Here is a 15,944-nt window from a genome sequence, read left to right on the forward strand (position 1 = left end):
GTGGCATTTGCTTATCGATATCACGGGATAAATTGTCGTGCCCGAGTTTTCATTCTTCCTAATCCACTCATTTACGTTTCCGCATTTCATACATGCAACTTGAGTGGTTAACAGATTTTTGATAAGATTTGCTCTAGGTTGCAAAACTTATCTTGGGTGGGAAGAATCATTAGATCAATCATAGGTTACACATCTAGATAGCATAATCTAGTTTATGCTTTGAAGCAAATAGTCAAAGTCATAGGTTAAAGTTTTTTAAGTTTGCCTAATTCAACCCCTCCCCTTCTTAGGCTACGAGCACCGATTTTTTACACACCAACAGTGAATGAAAGGAGGGGAAGACTTTGGCCATAGTTGGTAAGAAAAGTCACCTTGCTGGTGGTGAAGAGGAGCTCCTCGCCGCGGTCGTGCAACCTGGCCGCCGTGCAGGCTCACCTGCAATGCAAACCAACCCATCCAAGTAGCGGCAAAACCCCGTCAGAGCCACAACAAGGCAAGTCCTATTGGTCAGTAAAACAAATCGGCAGTTGGTAATCCTTGTACAACGAGATCGACGGTCAGTTTTCCTGGCATCGCAATTCGATTAAACTTTTTTCTGCCAGCAATGTAAGAGTTCTCGTTCCCCGTTTGTTTCCAGACACCTGACTAGTTCGTGTGTCTTTTGTGCGCGTCCGTGTGCTCCTGGAATGTCAGCATCTCTGATGACAGGAAAGGTAGGCATGGCTCTGAATGATCACAGCATCAGTCCATGAAGCATTTTGCAAAGTGAGCTTGCGTGTAAGGCCGCGCCACTTGCATCCTCAATTTTAGGCCACAATTGGGCCACTGGCACTGAATATTGTTTCGGCCACGAGCTGGTCATGCATGATGCCAGGATGGCGACGTTACCCGCGGCCGCCATGCCAAAGCATGAGCACTAGTCGTCGTGTAGCCACACGAGTCCACAACTCACCAGTCTAAAAAAAGACCAAACTCATATTTTAAGACCCTTTTTAAAGTAAAATTCAAGTTAGAAAACATAGATGCTCCCTCCGTTCTTAAATATACGACGCCATTGGTTTTTTTCATTTGTTTGACTATTCATCTTTTCTACAAATATTTTTGCAAATAGATAAACCTAAAAGTTAAATCTAAAGTGCATTTGACAATAGACATAATGATACACATTTTATTTTAGTTAACTAACTCGTTCAATAGATATTGATGGTCGAAATTAAAGTAAAAAGTCAACAGCGTCGTATATTTAAGAACGGAGGGAGCACTTTAGTCGACGAGGATATCAGATATCCGGAGCCCTTTCTTTCATTTCATCAAAAGGTATTCTGTCATTAAGTATACATACAGTGTCACATCTTGAAATGCCAAATTAAGCCATGGCAGTAATGTTGACCCTTTTACAGCTTACTCCTCATTACATTGTAAGTGAAAACAAAAGGAACATACCGGTCTACAAACTGTCTTTTTAAATGGATAACATGAAGCTACATTCCGCGAATACCCGGTTCAAATCCAACCGTTGAGCTAAGTTTACAGAGCATCTCACAGTCACACCTGGATGCAAAACAAAGAAAAGATTTTGAAAATGGCTGGACGCTGGAGGACGTTGCTTATTCAGTCGCATCTGCACATCTCGCTATGATATGGTACAAACACCCTCACTCAGTTCTTGTGCTGCATCCGGCCGCTCTCTGCGCCGGCGTAAGGATCAATGATACAATTGATGACTGCTGGTTTCCTGGCGCGGAACGATTCCGAAAGGGCAGATTTAAGCTCGTCTGGTGTTTTCACAAGATAGCCTTTTCCTCCAAACGCTTCCATCATTTTATCGTAGCCTGCTGCTGGGACAAAAGAAGTTGGGGCAGGGTCATCTTTGTAGGGTCCAGTTATCTCATCAGGGCCCCTCCGGTCACCGCCGTAGACGCCGTTGTTGTTGAAAACAATTACGACAACAGGCAGCTGGTACCTCACCAACGTCTGTAAAATGAAAGGCACAAAAGTAAATAATTGGGATTTCTTTGTCTGGTACAATATGGCAAACTGGAATGATAAACATATTGTTCAGCAAGTTAAGGAAAATATTGTTCGACGGGACTAGTTAGAAGTTGGAGAAGCAAAAAAGTCAAGGAAAAGAAAAATAGATCACGTAAACCAAGCTGGTAGAGGAATAAGTAAATGTTACAAAAAAATGATAAAAACAATGAAGCAAAATTAAGGTGACCTGATTAATCAGAGGTTTGGTGCTTCCTAGTCAATCACGCATAGACTTTCAAACATTCTATGGAGTTTTACTACTTATCCTAAGTATCAACCACAGCGAAGCCCTGAATTTGGGTTAATTAGAGGGCTAGTTGTGGCAAACATTTACTTTGTTGAAAATATCTGTGTGAAGCTAATCCATCAAGGGCATATAAATAAGCACACCCGTTTGCTTTCAAGTTGTTTTGACCCACACATCTGCCAGTTCAAATATCCTACTATTTCAACTAGTATGCAACAACACACAAATTCTAAAGCGGCTATAGTAGAAGAAAGAGTAACAAGATAACACCTACAATTCAGAGGTGCATCACCAATAACCTTATAATGAATAAAACTATATAAGTAAGAAGCAAAACTATAGACATATTCTGGTTCATCTTCTAAATTTATCATTTCTAAGCAGATTGCAGACAAAATTAAAAAGAATGCCCCAGGGAGTGGAATGGTTTCGCGTATCATTCATCAGATCATATTCAAAAAAAATTATGGCGTGCAGTAATCTGAAGAAAACAACAAGGCCACCATAATAAATCAAAATAATTTCATTGTTCAATTGGCAACACAGATGGATAACTGTCACATAAAACAATGCAATTTTAATGGTTGCTGCAAAATGTATAGCTTATGAGTAATGGTGCCCTCTGTGGTTCCATGTGAAATGTTCATTTTGTGCCAAGGGCCAATGAGATAACAGAGGTATAAACAGTACAAAAAAAATATGCATATATGGTGACTGTATGAAGCTGGAGATGTAGTATACGGAAGCATTCATATGCATACTGCCAAGTGTGCACTACAAACAACAAAATAATATATCCTGATAAGGATGGACCATTAGGATAACTCGATTGCTCATTTGTGGACAACAGCTGAATAATTATCCAATTCTGTCTATAAAAGCATATGTAACATTGAATACTTGTACTAACAGTATGAACTAGCACAATTGCAAAGGATAGACTCATACACAATCCTTGGGTAATTATTCAGAGACCATGCCATCTATGCATATACATTAGGTTACTTTTCTATTTCCCATGTAATTATGTGTCATTAACACCTGGAACATGGCAGCAGCAGCAGCATAGTTCGTATAAATAGATTATGGTCTCTGCAAGTATCTTAGCATTATTGACCCTGGTTTTCTCCAACCAGAAGAATGTTAATTTCACCTCACAATAACATGACGATAGCGAAAAAAGCGGCAGAAAATAAGAAAGGGCATGTTTATGCAACTAAACCAAATGAGTTATGAGATTTAACTATTTAACATTTCAATGTGGAACTGGCAAGTCGCATTCATACCTCAACCTCCATTGCACTGAATCCGAATCCGGAGTCACCCTCCACAGCAACCACAAGTCGTTCGGGTTCGGCTACTGCAGCTGCAATACAATACCCCAATCCGACCCCCATCGTCCCCCATGTCCCTGCATCCAGCCTTGTCCTTGGTTCATTCTGCACAAGCACCGCCCTGCCAACATCCATGGTGTTTGCCCCTTCCGAGACCACCACCGGAGCAGGGCTCCCCTCGGCAAGGATCGCATCCCTGATTATCCGCAGTGGTGTCATGAAATTGAACGGCACAACATCCTTCGCTAGCTGTGCCTCCATCTTAAGAACATTGTCCTTGGCCTTCTTGGTGATGGCTTCAACCCACGGGTGCGACCTTGCCAAGCAGAATGGATTGTCTTTGATCTCCCTATTGATCAGCTCAACTACCCTCTTGGCATCCCCAACAATCCCCACATGTGGCTTCCGGAGCTCAATCTCCTCCTCACAGACGTCCACGAGTATGAACTTGACATCCTTGGACCACTTGGGCGGCTCGCCAAAGTGAAGCAACCAATTCAGCCTGGCACCGACGACCAGAGCCACATCGCACTGGCCGATGGCGAGCGAGCGCGCCGCCGTGGCGGAGAGCGGATGCGAGTCAGGCACGACCCCCTTCCCCATGGGCGTCGGGAGGAAGGGGATGCCCGTGGTGTCCACCAGCTTCTGGATGGCTTCCTCCGCGCGCGCGTACGCCGCGCCCTTCCCAATCACGACAAGAGGCCGCTCCGCACGGCGGAGCAGGTCGGCAGCTTTCTCGATGCCCTCATCCAGGGACTTTTGCTTGGGCGGGGAAGGATTGGACGCGGCTGACTCGGCGGCGGCGGAGGCTATGAGATCCGCGGCCTCGGATTCAGGGATGGTTTGGTGGAGGACGTCGGAGGGGATGTCGAGGTAGCAGCCGCCAGGGCGGCCGGAGGTTGCGGCGGCGAGGGCCTGGAATACGAGGCGCGGGATGTCGGCGATGGTGGTGGCCTTGACGGCGAACTTGGCGAAGGGCTTGGTGGCGGCGATCTGGTCGAGCTCCTGGAAGTCGCCCCTGCCGGCGTCGGCCTGGTCGCAGGAACCGGAGACCATGAGGAGCGGCCAGGCGTTGGCGGTGGCGTGGGAGACGCCCAGCGAGGCCCGTGGACGCACCCTGGGCCGGAGACGGTGAGGAGGAGGCCCGGGGTGCCGGTGAGGAAGCCGTAGGCGGCGGCGGCGTAGCCCGCGGACTGCTCGTTGCGGAAGGCGAGGAAGCGGACCCCCGCGGCGGCGGCGCGGGAGGCGAGGGAGGTGACGGGGATGCCCACCACGCCGAACATGTGGCGCGCGCCGGCGGCCGCCAGCGCCCGGCCCGCGAGCGCGCTGCCGTCGACGGTCGCCGCGGCCATCCTTCCCTCCTGCCTGTCTGGATTACGGTGGTTGGGGAGTTGGTGCGCTTCTCTCTCGTATTTGTTGCTCCGCAATCGGAAGTGAAGTGAGCACGGGGGCTGCAGATGTTTGATTATAAAAGGAATGGAGGAGGAGTGCGGCGGCTGGCCGGCGAGGTGAGGCGTGCTGGTCAGATGACACCTCTGCTTGGGGGCAGCTGGCACCGGTGTACCTGGAGCGTTGTATCTGGCCAAACGGGCGGGGCCGGCCGAGCAGTCAGGCACGACCTCACGAGTGGAGGAGAAGGAAGGAGGCGGAGGCGACGGCGACCCCGCCGGGGAAAGTGGCGGTCGTCGGTGGACTGCTGGTGCTGGGAGTCGACCAGTTCCAATCAGGGGGCCTATCTCGAACTTAACCAGAACACCCCTACATCGGATCGCGATCATCCATTTTAGGACGTATTATGTAAATATTTGATCCGTAAGTTTACCAAAACAACTCTAAATCGGATCGCGATCAATATCAATAATCGCGATCCAAATCAAAATCCATTTTGCAAATGTTTGGTCTGAAAATTTACACAAGAACCCCAATTTGGATCGCGATTAATCAGATCACGATTATTAATCGCGATCCAAATCAGGGACCTTTTACAAATATCCCGACGAGCCCCGTGCTACCGCCAGCGACCATCTGCTAGCCCCGTGTCAGCCACCAGCGTTGCCTGCTAACCCCACCGGGAAGAGTGGGGCCCGAGTTGTGGAGGATCCGCCAACGACAATGAAGAGATTGGAAGCATCAAGTCGTCTGGGCAACACATCTGCAGCGTTGCCTAAGAAAATTGCAATTTTGCCATTATGAAATGTGAGCTTCGCTCATTTGCCATCCCGCAAAAGGGATTCGCCCGTTTGCCATTATGAAACTGGGCACACTCGCTAGAATGCCCTTTAGCTAACTTTTTAGCAAATTTAATCATTTTTTTCGCGACCTCTTTTCTTTCCCGGTTTGCCCCTGCTGTTGGTCTCAAACTTTAGCGAGGTTAAGATACAACAAAGCAAGGAAAACACTTATACTTCCACTTCGTTGAAGAGAGAACGTAAAATTTACAATGGGGTAGGGCTCCTTTTTTATAGTGTCTCGATGGGTATTTTACATTCCACAATCACCCCTACTCAACCACTACATTCCTAGAATATGATTTACGCGAAGGTCTTTTGAAGATCACGCTTCCCACACCTCCCGACAGCTCCAGGAATCACGCTCTCACATGGTCTTGCGAAATCCGCCTTGACCGCTTGAATGCCTCCACGTACCTTAGCCTCATCTCCGAGACTATGTCATCATGCCCGCAACCAACAAGGCAGTCGCATTACCCAAGTTCAACTGCCAAATAGACCTCCGCCAATTCCTCATGGGTTATGAAGTGGCCAAAGCCTGGCTGGGGGAGACGATGTCGTATTGTCAAAGTCATTCATCATCGCCTGCGAAGGTGCAACACTGAATTGGTATTCCTTGCTCCCACCGCAATCAGTCTACAGTTGGATTGACCTAAAAACCAAGTTAACTCAAAACTTCCAAGGCTTCCATCAGGCCGTGACTGACGAAGGAGATCTTTTCAACTGTGTGCAAAGGGACAAGGAGCCCGTAGCAAGTTATGTGAAGAGATTTGTACAGCTCAAATCAAACACCAGATGTAGTGAACAGTGTTGCCATATCAGCCTGCATTCTGGGACTCAATCCAGATCCAACGGCCTTGAAACTAACGAGAAAAAGCCAAAAATGATGGAGGCCCTGTTTGCGGAGCTAGAAAAATACTGCAGGTCAGACGAGAACCACAAAAGAAGGGTGGCGGAAAGAAACCGCCAAAGGCAATCTAAGAAAGAGCATAAAATGGCAAGCCTCGCCCTACAACCAGCAACACCACCACCAACACCCAACCCAACAAGTGCTAGCGATCGAAGGCAACCAAGCCCCGAACCAAAACCATAACCACAACCACAACCAAAGCCAAAACCACAACCACAACCAAAATCAATACCACCAAAACCAACCCAACTTCGGCAGCGGCCAAAGAGGCGGCCATGCAGGAAGAGGGAGAGGTCGAGGCAATGGCCCTCCGAGGCCAGACAACCAAACCAGACAGCAAAGGCCGTTCTATTGCACGTTCCATAGTAAACAACTTGATCATGCAACTGATTTCTGCTCGATAGTCAAAGAAACCAACGAAAGACTAGCAGCAGAAAAGAAAGCAGCTCAAGCCGCAGCCCAAGCAGCATCCCAGGCACCCAAGACCATTCACCGTACCACCTTCTGGCCACATCCTCCATACTACCCAAATTCAACCAACCTCACAACTTTCCAACCCGCCATGACGTGGCAACCTTCACCACAATTCCACCCTCATATCCCACCAACCTCGCATAATGCGAACTTCGCATCCTCACAGCCTCGCCACAAAATACCACTACCGCCACCAAATCTACCCAACGAAATTCCAAAAGTTGAGCCCAACCCACCAAACAGCAATCCCAAAGCCTTACCAACCTACGACATGATAATGCCAATCTCGAGAGGATCCTTGCAGTTTTAACCTCGCGAGGGTAGCTCCAATGCTATACCAACTTATAGTATGATAATACCAATCGCCGGTGGCTCTTCACTTGAGTTCGAAAACAAAAGACAAAGAAGAGATTATTTCAAGCAGGTGAATACAATCATACCTGATGGACCCCTGGCTAAACCAGAATGGGCGCACATGCTAATTTCTTTTACGGAAGAAGATTTCAATCTCAAAACAACCTCGCACAACAACACGATGGTAATCGAGGCCATCATCGCTGGTTGGCAGATAGGAAAAGTCTTGGTGGACAACATTAGCTCTACATACATCATCTTTGCAAACACCTTCAGAGAGATGAAAATTGACCCGCACTTGCTTGAGCCAGCAGAAGTGCCACTACTTGGCTTTGGGGGGAGGCCAGTCAAAGCTCTGGGAAAGATAGTGTCGGTGTTTAAACCCGGCAACCTACCAAGGGAGTACCCAAGGTAGAGTTTTGGTTGGTGGGTATCGCCAAAATCAAGAGCTCGATACTGTACACAGGCATGCGGTTTAGACAAGTTCGAACCGCTAGATCGCATAATACCCTACATCCTATATGTTGTTTGCTTGTATTGGATTGAATTTGTTTTGAGGGGGTCCCTACCTGCCCTTATATATTGGGGGAGCAGGGTTACAGGGTAGTTGTTTTACAAGAGTACTAGTCGAATTCAACTACCGAATACTACTCCAACTAGGAAGAGTAGTTTCCTTGTCCTCGACTAGTCCCATGGACTCCATGTAGACCACGCCACCCTGTACCGACGTCTCGGTGTACTTCTCCATGTGTGGATCCGTATAAACCTTCTGGTGGGCCCATGGATTTATGCCCGACAGATAGCACTTCCAGTTTCCTTTGGGAACCTCAATAATGTAAGAACAGAACACATCACATTTGATGTAGTTGAAATGTACTACCCTTACTTTGTCATCCTCAGGTGAGGATTCATTAACAAGTTTGATGCAACCATCAGATAACTATTCTTATGCATGAAAATCCTAGCTTTGAAATGAGTTATCACAGTCTTTGGTGACCAACAAACTGCAAGAAACATAGGAAGGGTGTAACCCCGGTGCAAAAGAACGTTCATCACCTCACAACCCCCAATGAAGCCGAAGAACAAGAAAAGAAGAACCCATATGTTGAACCCAAGAGGGACAAAGAAAAGATAAAAATAAGTGCAGACGATGAAACCAAGAGGGTCCTTTTGGACGGCTATGTCATGGACAGGCATGTCACGATAGGGGCTAACCTCGAGCCAGAAGAGGAGAAGGAATTAATTGACTTCCTAAACAAAAATAAAGATATTTTCGCTTGGTCCATGAGTGATCTCCAAGGGGTTGACAGAGAGATTATAGAGCACAGCCTTTTGATATCAAGCCTGGCGCGAAGCCAAAAAAGCAAAAGCTCAGGAGGAAGATGTCTGATGAGAAAGCCCAAGCAGTGAAAGCCGAGGTTGATAGGCTCCTTAAAGCTAACGTGATCTAGCCCATCATTTATCCAAAATGGCTAGCCAATACTGTTCCAGTCAAAAAGAAGAACGGAAGATGGAGGATGTGCATAGATTTCACTAACTTGAACAAGGCTTGCCTGAAAGATGATTATCCATTAGAAAGAGTGGACAAGGTAGTAGATGACGCTGCCAACAGTGAAATGTTTTCATTGTTGTCACATTGTCCCGCGAAATCCGCCTTGACCGCTTCAACGCCTCCACGTACCTTAGCCTCGTCTCCGAGGCTGTGTCGTCGTGTCCGAAGCTAACTCAGCTTCGTATGTTTTGACTGCTTCGGCTTCGTGTTCAGGAGGCGCCCAACCTCGTGCCTTATTCCCAACCTCATACACGCGACCCTGCACATGGTAGTAAATGTCTCGGCACTTGTGGTTAGCTTTGAGTGTTCGAGGTTGGGCTTAGTTAGCTTAAATACTGGCGAAGGTCACGTAGCTTCGGACCAACTCTTAAGACCGCGATGCGCAGGGCACCTCTTCGCATTGTAATCTTTACCCGAAGTCAATGGGTTCCACCCGAGGTTGAGAAACTTTTAGAGTTGCCCAAAGAACGCCAATTCGAATGACCTCGAGGGTGATCATCTTTTTGGGTGATCCCCAACACCTGCTCAACAACAACGTTATCCAATCCATTCCTCATTCATGGTCTTCACGGGGCAGAGTCCTCGCCACCCCGCCGCCACCGCCCCGGAAATGGACGGGGCTGGAGCCGAGCATGGGCGAGGAGGCTGACAGCGACAAGGGAAAGAGCGACGAGGAGGACACGTTGGCGGCGGTGGTGGCGGGAGGCACGGTGTTGGGGGCGGAGACAGAGCTACGGCAGGTGAACTTGCCGGAGGGCGGGCCAACATGCGGGAACGGTGGCAGGGGGCGGAGCTCCAGCGAGCCAGGTCAGAGACTGGAACTCGACCTCTGGGCCTGCGGTGCCGGCGGCGGGGTGGCTAGTGTGCCGAGGTAGAGGAACTCGGTGCTGGGGTTGGACGAGGAGGTGGGCATTGGCGACGGCCCTCCTCGTCCCCGTCATCGGTGGCGGCGGAGAGCGCAGCCCCAGAGCGGCCGTGGTGGGGGAGGCCGCGGACGAGATGGATGGAGAGGAGCGTGGAGAGGAGAAGGAGGCAGAGCGAGAGCAAGGAGAGGAGCAGGAGCAAGGGAAGTGGTGGGAGCCGAATGCGCGCGGGGTCGGGGCAACGATGGTGGAGGTGTTGGTTGGGAATATCGGGAGGCCGCCGTCGCCGGAGGAGGAGGAGGTGGCAGCGGTGGGCTAGTGCGGACGCGTCGAGGCGGCAGCAGCGGGGTGGCGAGGACGCATCTGGGGTGGCGGTAGCAAGGTGGGAGGACTCTATCTCGTGAAGACCGTGAATGAGGAATGGATTGGACAACGTTGCTATTGAGCAGGGGCAAAACGGGAAAGAAAAGAGGCTGTGAAAAAAATAATTAAATTTGGTAAAAAATTACTCATAGGGCATTCTAGCGAGTGTATCCAATTTCATAATGGTAAACGAGCGAATCCCTTCTGCGGGATGGCAAACGAGCGAAGGCCACGTTTCATAATGACAAAATTCCAATTTTCTCGGCTGCTCCCGGCTCGGCTCCCTGCTCCAGTGCCACAACAAGCGCTCTGACACGGCACACCGCCGTCGTCATAGCGGACGCGGGGTTCTTCCACTTCCACGGATTTTCTCGCGTCGTCGGCAGCGTCTCCTCCTACTAGCTGGTAAGCGCAAGCCTGCTCCAACAGCTCCAGTCTGTTCCCCGGTTTCTTGTCTCTGTTTGCTGCGAGCAATGAAAATTGACATACTGATATGTAAATACATTGCAGGAGCCCAGAATGCGTGGGATATGCTCTCTGATGAGCACTCACAGTCAGAAACACGCCACTACTATTATGGCTGCTATTGACAAAATCTTTACTTGGATATGCTCTCTCGATCCTTTACTTGGACCAACAGTCAGGAGCAGCCAATTATGGCTGCTATTGACAAAATCTTTGGTTCTCTGATTTTGATCAAAAATACCCCCTGGCCAGTGTTCAAGCTGTGTCAAGGGCTGGGAGTGACCATGTTCCGCTGATCTTTAATCTGGGCCTAGATAGAGCTAGAAAACCTAGTATCTTTAGATTCGAGAAGTGGTGGTTAGGCAGGGCTAACTTCCATGAGCTGGTTAAGTCAGTATGGAGCACCCCTTGCGACTTTGAAAACCCCCTCGACGCTTGGCAGTACAAAATTAGGATGCTAACTGCTAAGGAAGAAAGCCAAAGGCTGAGCCCTCAACATCAGTGCTGAAATTAGAAAGACGAAACAAAATCTGTTGAGGGAATTTGAGACCCTTGATGTTCTTCAAGAATCTGGCCATCTTTGTGGGGAAGATAGAAATAGAATGCAGGACATTTTAGATGAGCTGGAGGGAATATGGAGGATGCAAGAGACCAAAGCTAGGCAAAGGTCGAGAGAGAGAAATATTAAGGAGGGAGACAGAAACACTGCCTACTTTCAGGCTATGGCCAACCAAAGGGACAGGAAGAAGAGAATTTCTGTGTTAGAAGGCCCTGAAGGCCCTGTCACAGAAACCAAAGGAATGCTGGCCCTAGCCGGCGAGTACTACAAAACCCTCTTTGGGTATGAAGAAAAGCTTGAAGTTAGACTAGACGATAATTTTTGGTCAAAGGAAGACAAAGTTACACATGAGGAGAATGTGATGTTGGAGAGCCCTTTTTCTGAAAAATAAATTAAAAATGCCGTCTTCGAGTCTTATGCTGAAGGGGCTCCTGGCCCAGATGGTTTCTCATTTTTATTCTACCAATGTTTCTGGGAGATAGTTAAAAATGACCTAATGGCCTTGGTGAGGCTGTTTGAAACTGGGGACTTGGATCTTGATAGATTGAATTATGTAATTATAACCCTTATCCCCAAAGAGACCGAGGCTAAACATCTTAAGAAGTTTAGACCTATTAGTTTGATAAATTGTAGCTTCAAGATTTTTGCTAAAGCGATGAACAGTAGGCTTATTAAGATTGCTGACAGGCTCATCTCCTCTAACCAGATTGCCTTTATCAAAGGCAGGTACATTCTAGAAAGTGTGGTGGCCGCCCATGAAATTATTCATGCGGTGTTTGGGAAAAAGGAGATGGGAGTTATCCTAAAGCTAGATTATGAGAAGGCGTACGATAGGGTTAGTTGGGATTTCCTGGATGAAATGCTAATATCAAGAGGTTTTGGTACAAAGTGGAGAAAGTGGATTAGGAAGGTTGTGAGAGGTGGTTCTATTTGTGTTAGAATAAATGATGAAAATGGGGGTTACTTCAAACCTGGAAAAGGCTTGTGCCAAGGAGACCCTCTGTCTCCCTTACTTTTTAATTTGGTTGCTGTTGTGTTTACAAAAATTCTAACAAAAGCTGCAAGGGAGGGCTTGATTACAGGACTCCTCCTTGATGTAGTGAGTGGGGGTATTATTAGCCTCCAATACGCTGATGACACCTTGCTTTTCTTAGAAAATAACCTAGATAAGGCCAGAAATCTTAAGTGGCTGCTGGTTTTCTTTGAGCAATTGTCAGTATTGAGAGATAATAGATGGATTATGGGCTAACCCTAGAGGGTAGCTATATAGATGTCTTACATGGGCCTATTGGGCCCTAATACACACAGTACACCAACACTCCCCCGCAGTCTGAACTACCGACGCAGCGGAGTTGCAGACTGGACAAGTAAAGAAAGGCACACACACAAGCCCCCCCACAGACGCAACTAGCCACAGGTGATGTTGAGGCTGGAGCGAAACTCGGTGAAGGCGGGTGACGAGAGGCCCTTGGTGAAGATGTCAGCAAACTGATAGGTGGTCGGGACGTGGAGGACCCGAACATCGCCGATGGCGACCCGATCCCGGACGAAGTGAAGGTCGATCTCCACATGCTTGGTCCGCTGGTGCTGAACAGGGTTGGTGGAGAGGTACACCGCACTGACGTTGTCGCAGTAGACAAGAGTGCTCCGAGAAGAAGGGGTGTGGAGCTCGACAAGGAGCTGCCGAAGCCAGGATGCCTCAGCCACGCCGTTAGCGACAGCGCGGTACTCCGCCTCGGCACTGGAGCGGGAGACCACCGGCTGACGCTTGGACGACCAGGACACCAGGTTGCCGCCCAAAAAGACGGCGTAGCCGGAGGTAGAGCGCCTAGTGTCCGGACACCCGGCCCAGTCAGCGTCGGTGTAGACAACAAGCTCAGTGGAGGGAGACCGGTGAAGCAGGAGGCCGTAGTCCACAGTGCCCCGGAGGTAACGGAGTAAGCGCTTCAGAGCAATGAGATGGGGCTCTCGGGGATCATGCATGTGAAGGCAAATCTGCTGAACTGCATAAGTGATATCTGGCCTGGTGAAGGTGAGGTACTGAAGGGCCCCAGCCAGACTCCGATATGCAGTAGCATCTGTCACAGGAGTGCCGGCGGCCTCTGACAACTTGGCCTGAGTATCAACTGGAGTGGAGCAGGGCTTGCAGTCAGTCATCCCAGCTCGCTCCAGGATATCAAGAGTATACTGCCGCTGGTGAAGAAAGAGGCCGGCCTGACGAGGCTCAACAGTGACCCCAAGAAAATGATGGAGCACACCCAGATCCTTCATAGCGAACTCCTGCTGAAGCGAGGTGATGATCCGCCGTAGGAGGGACGGACTGGAGGCAGTGAGGACAATGTCATCAACATAGAGCAGTAGATAAGCAGTCTCAGCTCCATGGTGATAAATGAACAGTGAAGTATCGGACTTGGCCTCCACAAAACCCAGCGTCAGGAGGTAGGCAGCAAACCTCGAATACCAAGCTCGAGGGGCCTGCTTGAGGCCATAAAGGGACTTGTTGAGCCGGCAAACCAGATCAGGCCGTGAAGAGTCAACAAACCCCGCTGGCTGGCTGCAGTAAACAGTCTCAGTCAGAGTGCCGTGCAGGAAGGCGTTCTTGACGTCGAGCTGATGCACAGGCCAGGAGCGGGAGAGAGCCAGTGAGAGAACAGTCCGGACAGTAGCTGGCTTGACCACCGGACTGAACGTCTCGTCGTAGTCGACACCAGGGCGCTGAGTGAAACCTCGGAGAACCCAGCGAGCCTTGTACCGCTCAAGAGTACCATCTGCCCGCCGCTTGTGAGTCCAGATCCACTTGCCGGTGACGACGTTGGAGCCAGGCGGACGGGGCACCAGATCCCAAGTCTGGTTGGCGAGGAGCGCCGCGTACTCCTCTTCCATCGCGCGGCGCCAGTGAGGATCCGACAGGGCGCCGCGGACGGAGGAGGGTACAGGAGAAACCTGCGGCGCGCCGGGCATCGCTGAAAGAGCCCGGGGCTGCAGGGTACCAGCCGCAAGTCGCGTCACCATAGGGTGAACGTGACGCGGGTGTCGGTGTAGGAGAGGCGGATGGTACACCGTCGGCGCGACACGGGCAGTCGGGGCCGGTGGAGGTGGTGGCGGTGTAGGCGTCGCCGGTGGAGAAGAGTCCACCGGCGATGACGGAGGCGGCGACGGCGGTGGCGGGGCCGGCTGCAGGTCCAGTGGAGCCGGCCGCGCCCGACGCTGGTAGACGCGGACGGGCTGCGCAAACCGGACAGCAGGTGCTGCGGGCGGTGCCACCGGTCCCGTGCAGGGCGAAGAGGAAGAAGCAGCACCAGAGGCCGGCACCGTCGGACCCGTGCTGAGCGCAGGGTCAGGGACAGTACCGGTGGACGTCGAGCCCGAGGAGAACCCCGGCGGAGCAGTACCTGCAGGACAGAACGGTAGCGGTGGCTGGTCCACCGGGTCAGTGGGAAACAGAGAGGAGAGATCAGGGTCGGAGGTGGAAGGAGGTGGGGTGGTGGTGGAGTAAGGGAAGACGGACTCGTCAAACACCACGTGGCGAGAGATGAGGACCCGCCGAGAAGAGAGGTCAAAACAACGGTACCCCTTGTGATCCAGGGAGTACCCGAGGAAGACACACTGGGTCGAACGGGGAGCCAGCTTATGAGGAGCGGTGGCTGCGGTGTTAGGATAACACGCACACCCGAAGACCCGAAGGTGATCGTAACGAGGGGAGGTACCGAAGAGAGCGTGGTGTGGAGTGGGAGCGGGACAGGCAACAGAAGGTAGGCGGTTAAGGAGATAGGTGGAGGTGTGAAGACTCTCAGCCCAAAAAGGGGCAGGAAGAGAAGACTGGAACAGAAGAGAGCGCATGGTGTCGTTCGTGGTACGAATCATGCGTTCAGCCTTACCGTTCTGGGAGGAGGTATAGGGACACGACATGCGTAGGTGCACGCCGTGAGAGAGGAAGAAGGCACGTGAGGTGGTGTTATCAAACTCGCGGCCGTTGTCACACTGGACGGCCTTGATGGTGAGACCGAACTGAGTGGACACCCACGCGAAGAAGTGGAGAAGTGTGGGAAAAGTATCAGACTTGGCACGCAAGGGAAAAGTCCAAGAATAATGAGAGAAATCATCCACCACAATAAGATAGTACTTGTAGCCAGAAATGCTTAGAACAGGAGATGTCCATAGATCACAATGTACAAGGTCGAAAACATGGGTCGCATGTGAAGAAGAGGTAGGAAAAGGAAGTCGAACATGACGGCCCAGTTGGCACGCCTGACACAGGTGCTCATCATGAGCCCGAGTACATGGTATATCGGACCTACGACTAAGCTGTGTCAGGACAGCACGACCAGGATGACCAAGACGCCGGTGCCATGTAGTGGAAGAAGCTGTGGCGGCAAAAGCAGCTGAAGAAGCGGAGGGCGAAGCGGAAGAAGTGGACGCAGGAAATCGGAGGGAGTAAAGGGGCCCGGTGCTGTCACATCGGAGAAGAGGTCGCCGGGAAGCCAAATCCTTCACAGTAAGACCAGAAGAGTCAAATTCAACAGAACGGGAATTGTCAGTGGTAAAACGGCGAATAGAAAGAAGG

General features: G+C 50.3%; 2 protein-coding genes across 2 annotated transcripts in view; one reads left to right on the plus strand and one right to left on the minus strand.

The window, feature by feature from the left end:
• Positions 1-1,277: 1,277 nt before the first annotated feature.
• LOC101779082 (2-hydroxyacyl-CoA lyase) lies at positions 1,278-5,249 on the minus strand. The gene is given in 3 exon segments (XM_004967376.3): positions 1,278-1,974; positions 3,565-4,713; positions 4,716-5,249. Coding segments are annotated over 3 exon segments (1,713 nt in total). The 5' UTR covers positions 4,965-5,249; the 3' UTR covers positions 1,278-1,659.
• A 6,786-nt stretch (positions 5,250-12,035) lies between these two features.
• Positions 12,036-15,944, plus strand: part of LOC101779879 — a 7,891-nt gene continuing 3,982 nt past the window's right edge. The window contains exon 1 of the mRNA XM_004967378.3: positions 12,036-12,360. Within this exon, the coding sequence (XP_004967435.2) occupies positions 12,036-12,360 (325 nt within the window). The remainder of the gene's footprint in view (positions 12,361-15,944) is intronic.

Source organism: Setaria italica, chromosome V (assembly GCF_000263155.2).
Source record: "Setaria italica strain Yugu1 chromosome V, Setaria_italica_v2.0, whole genome shotgun sequence".
Lineage (NCBI taxonomy): Eukaryota > Viridiplantae > Streptophyta > Magnoliopsida > Poales > Poaceae > Setaria > Setaria italica.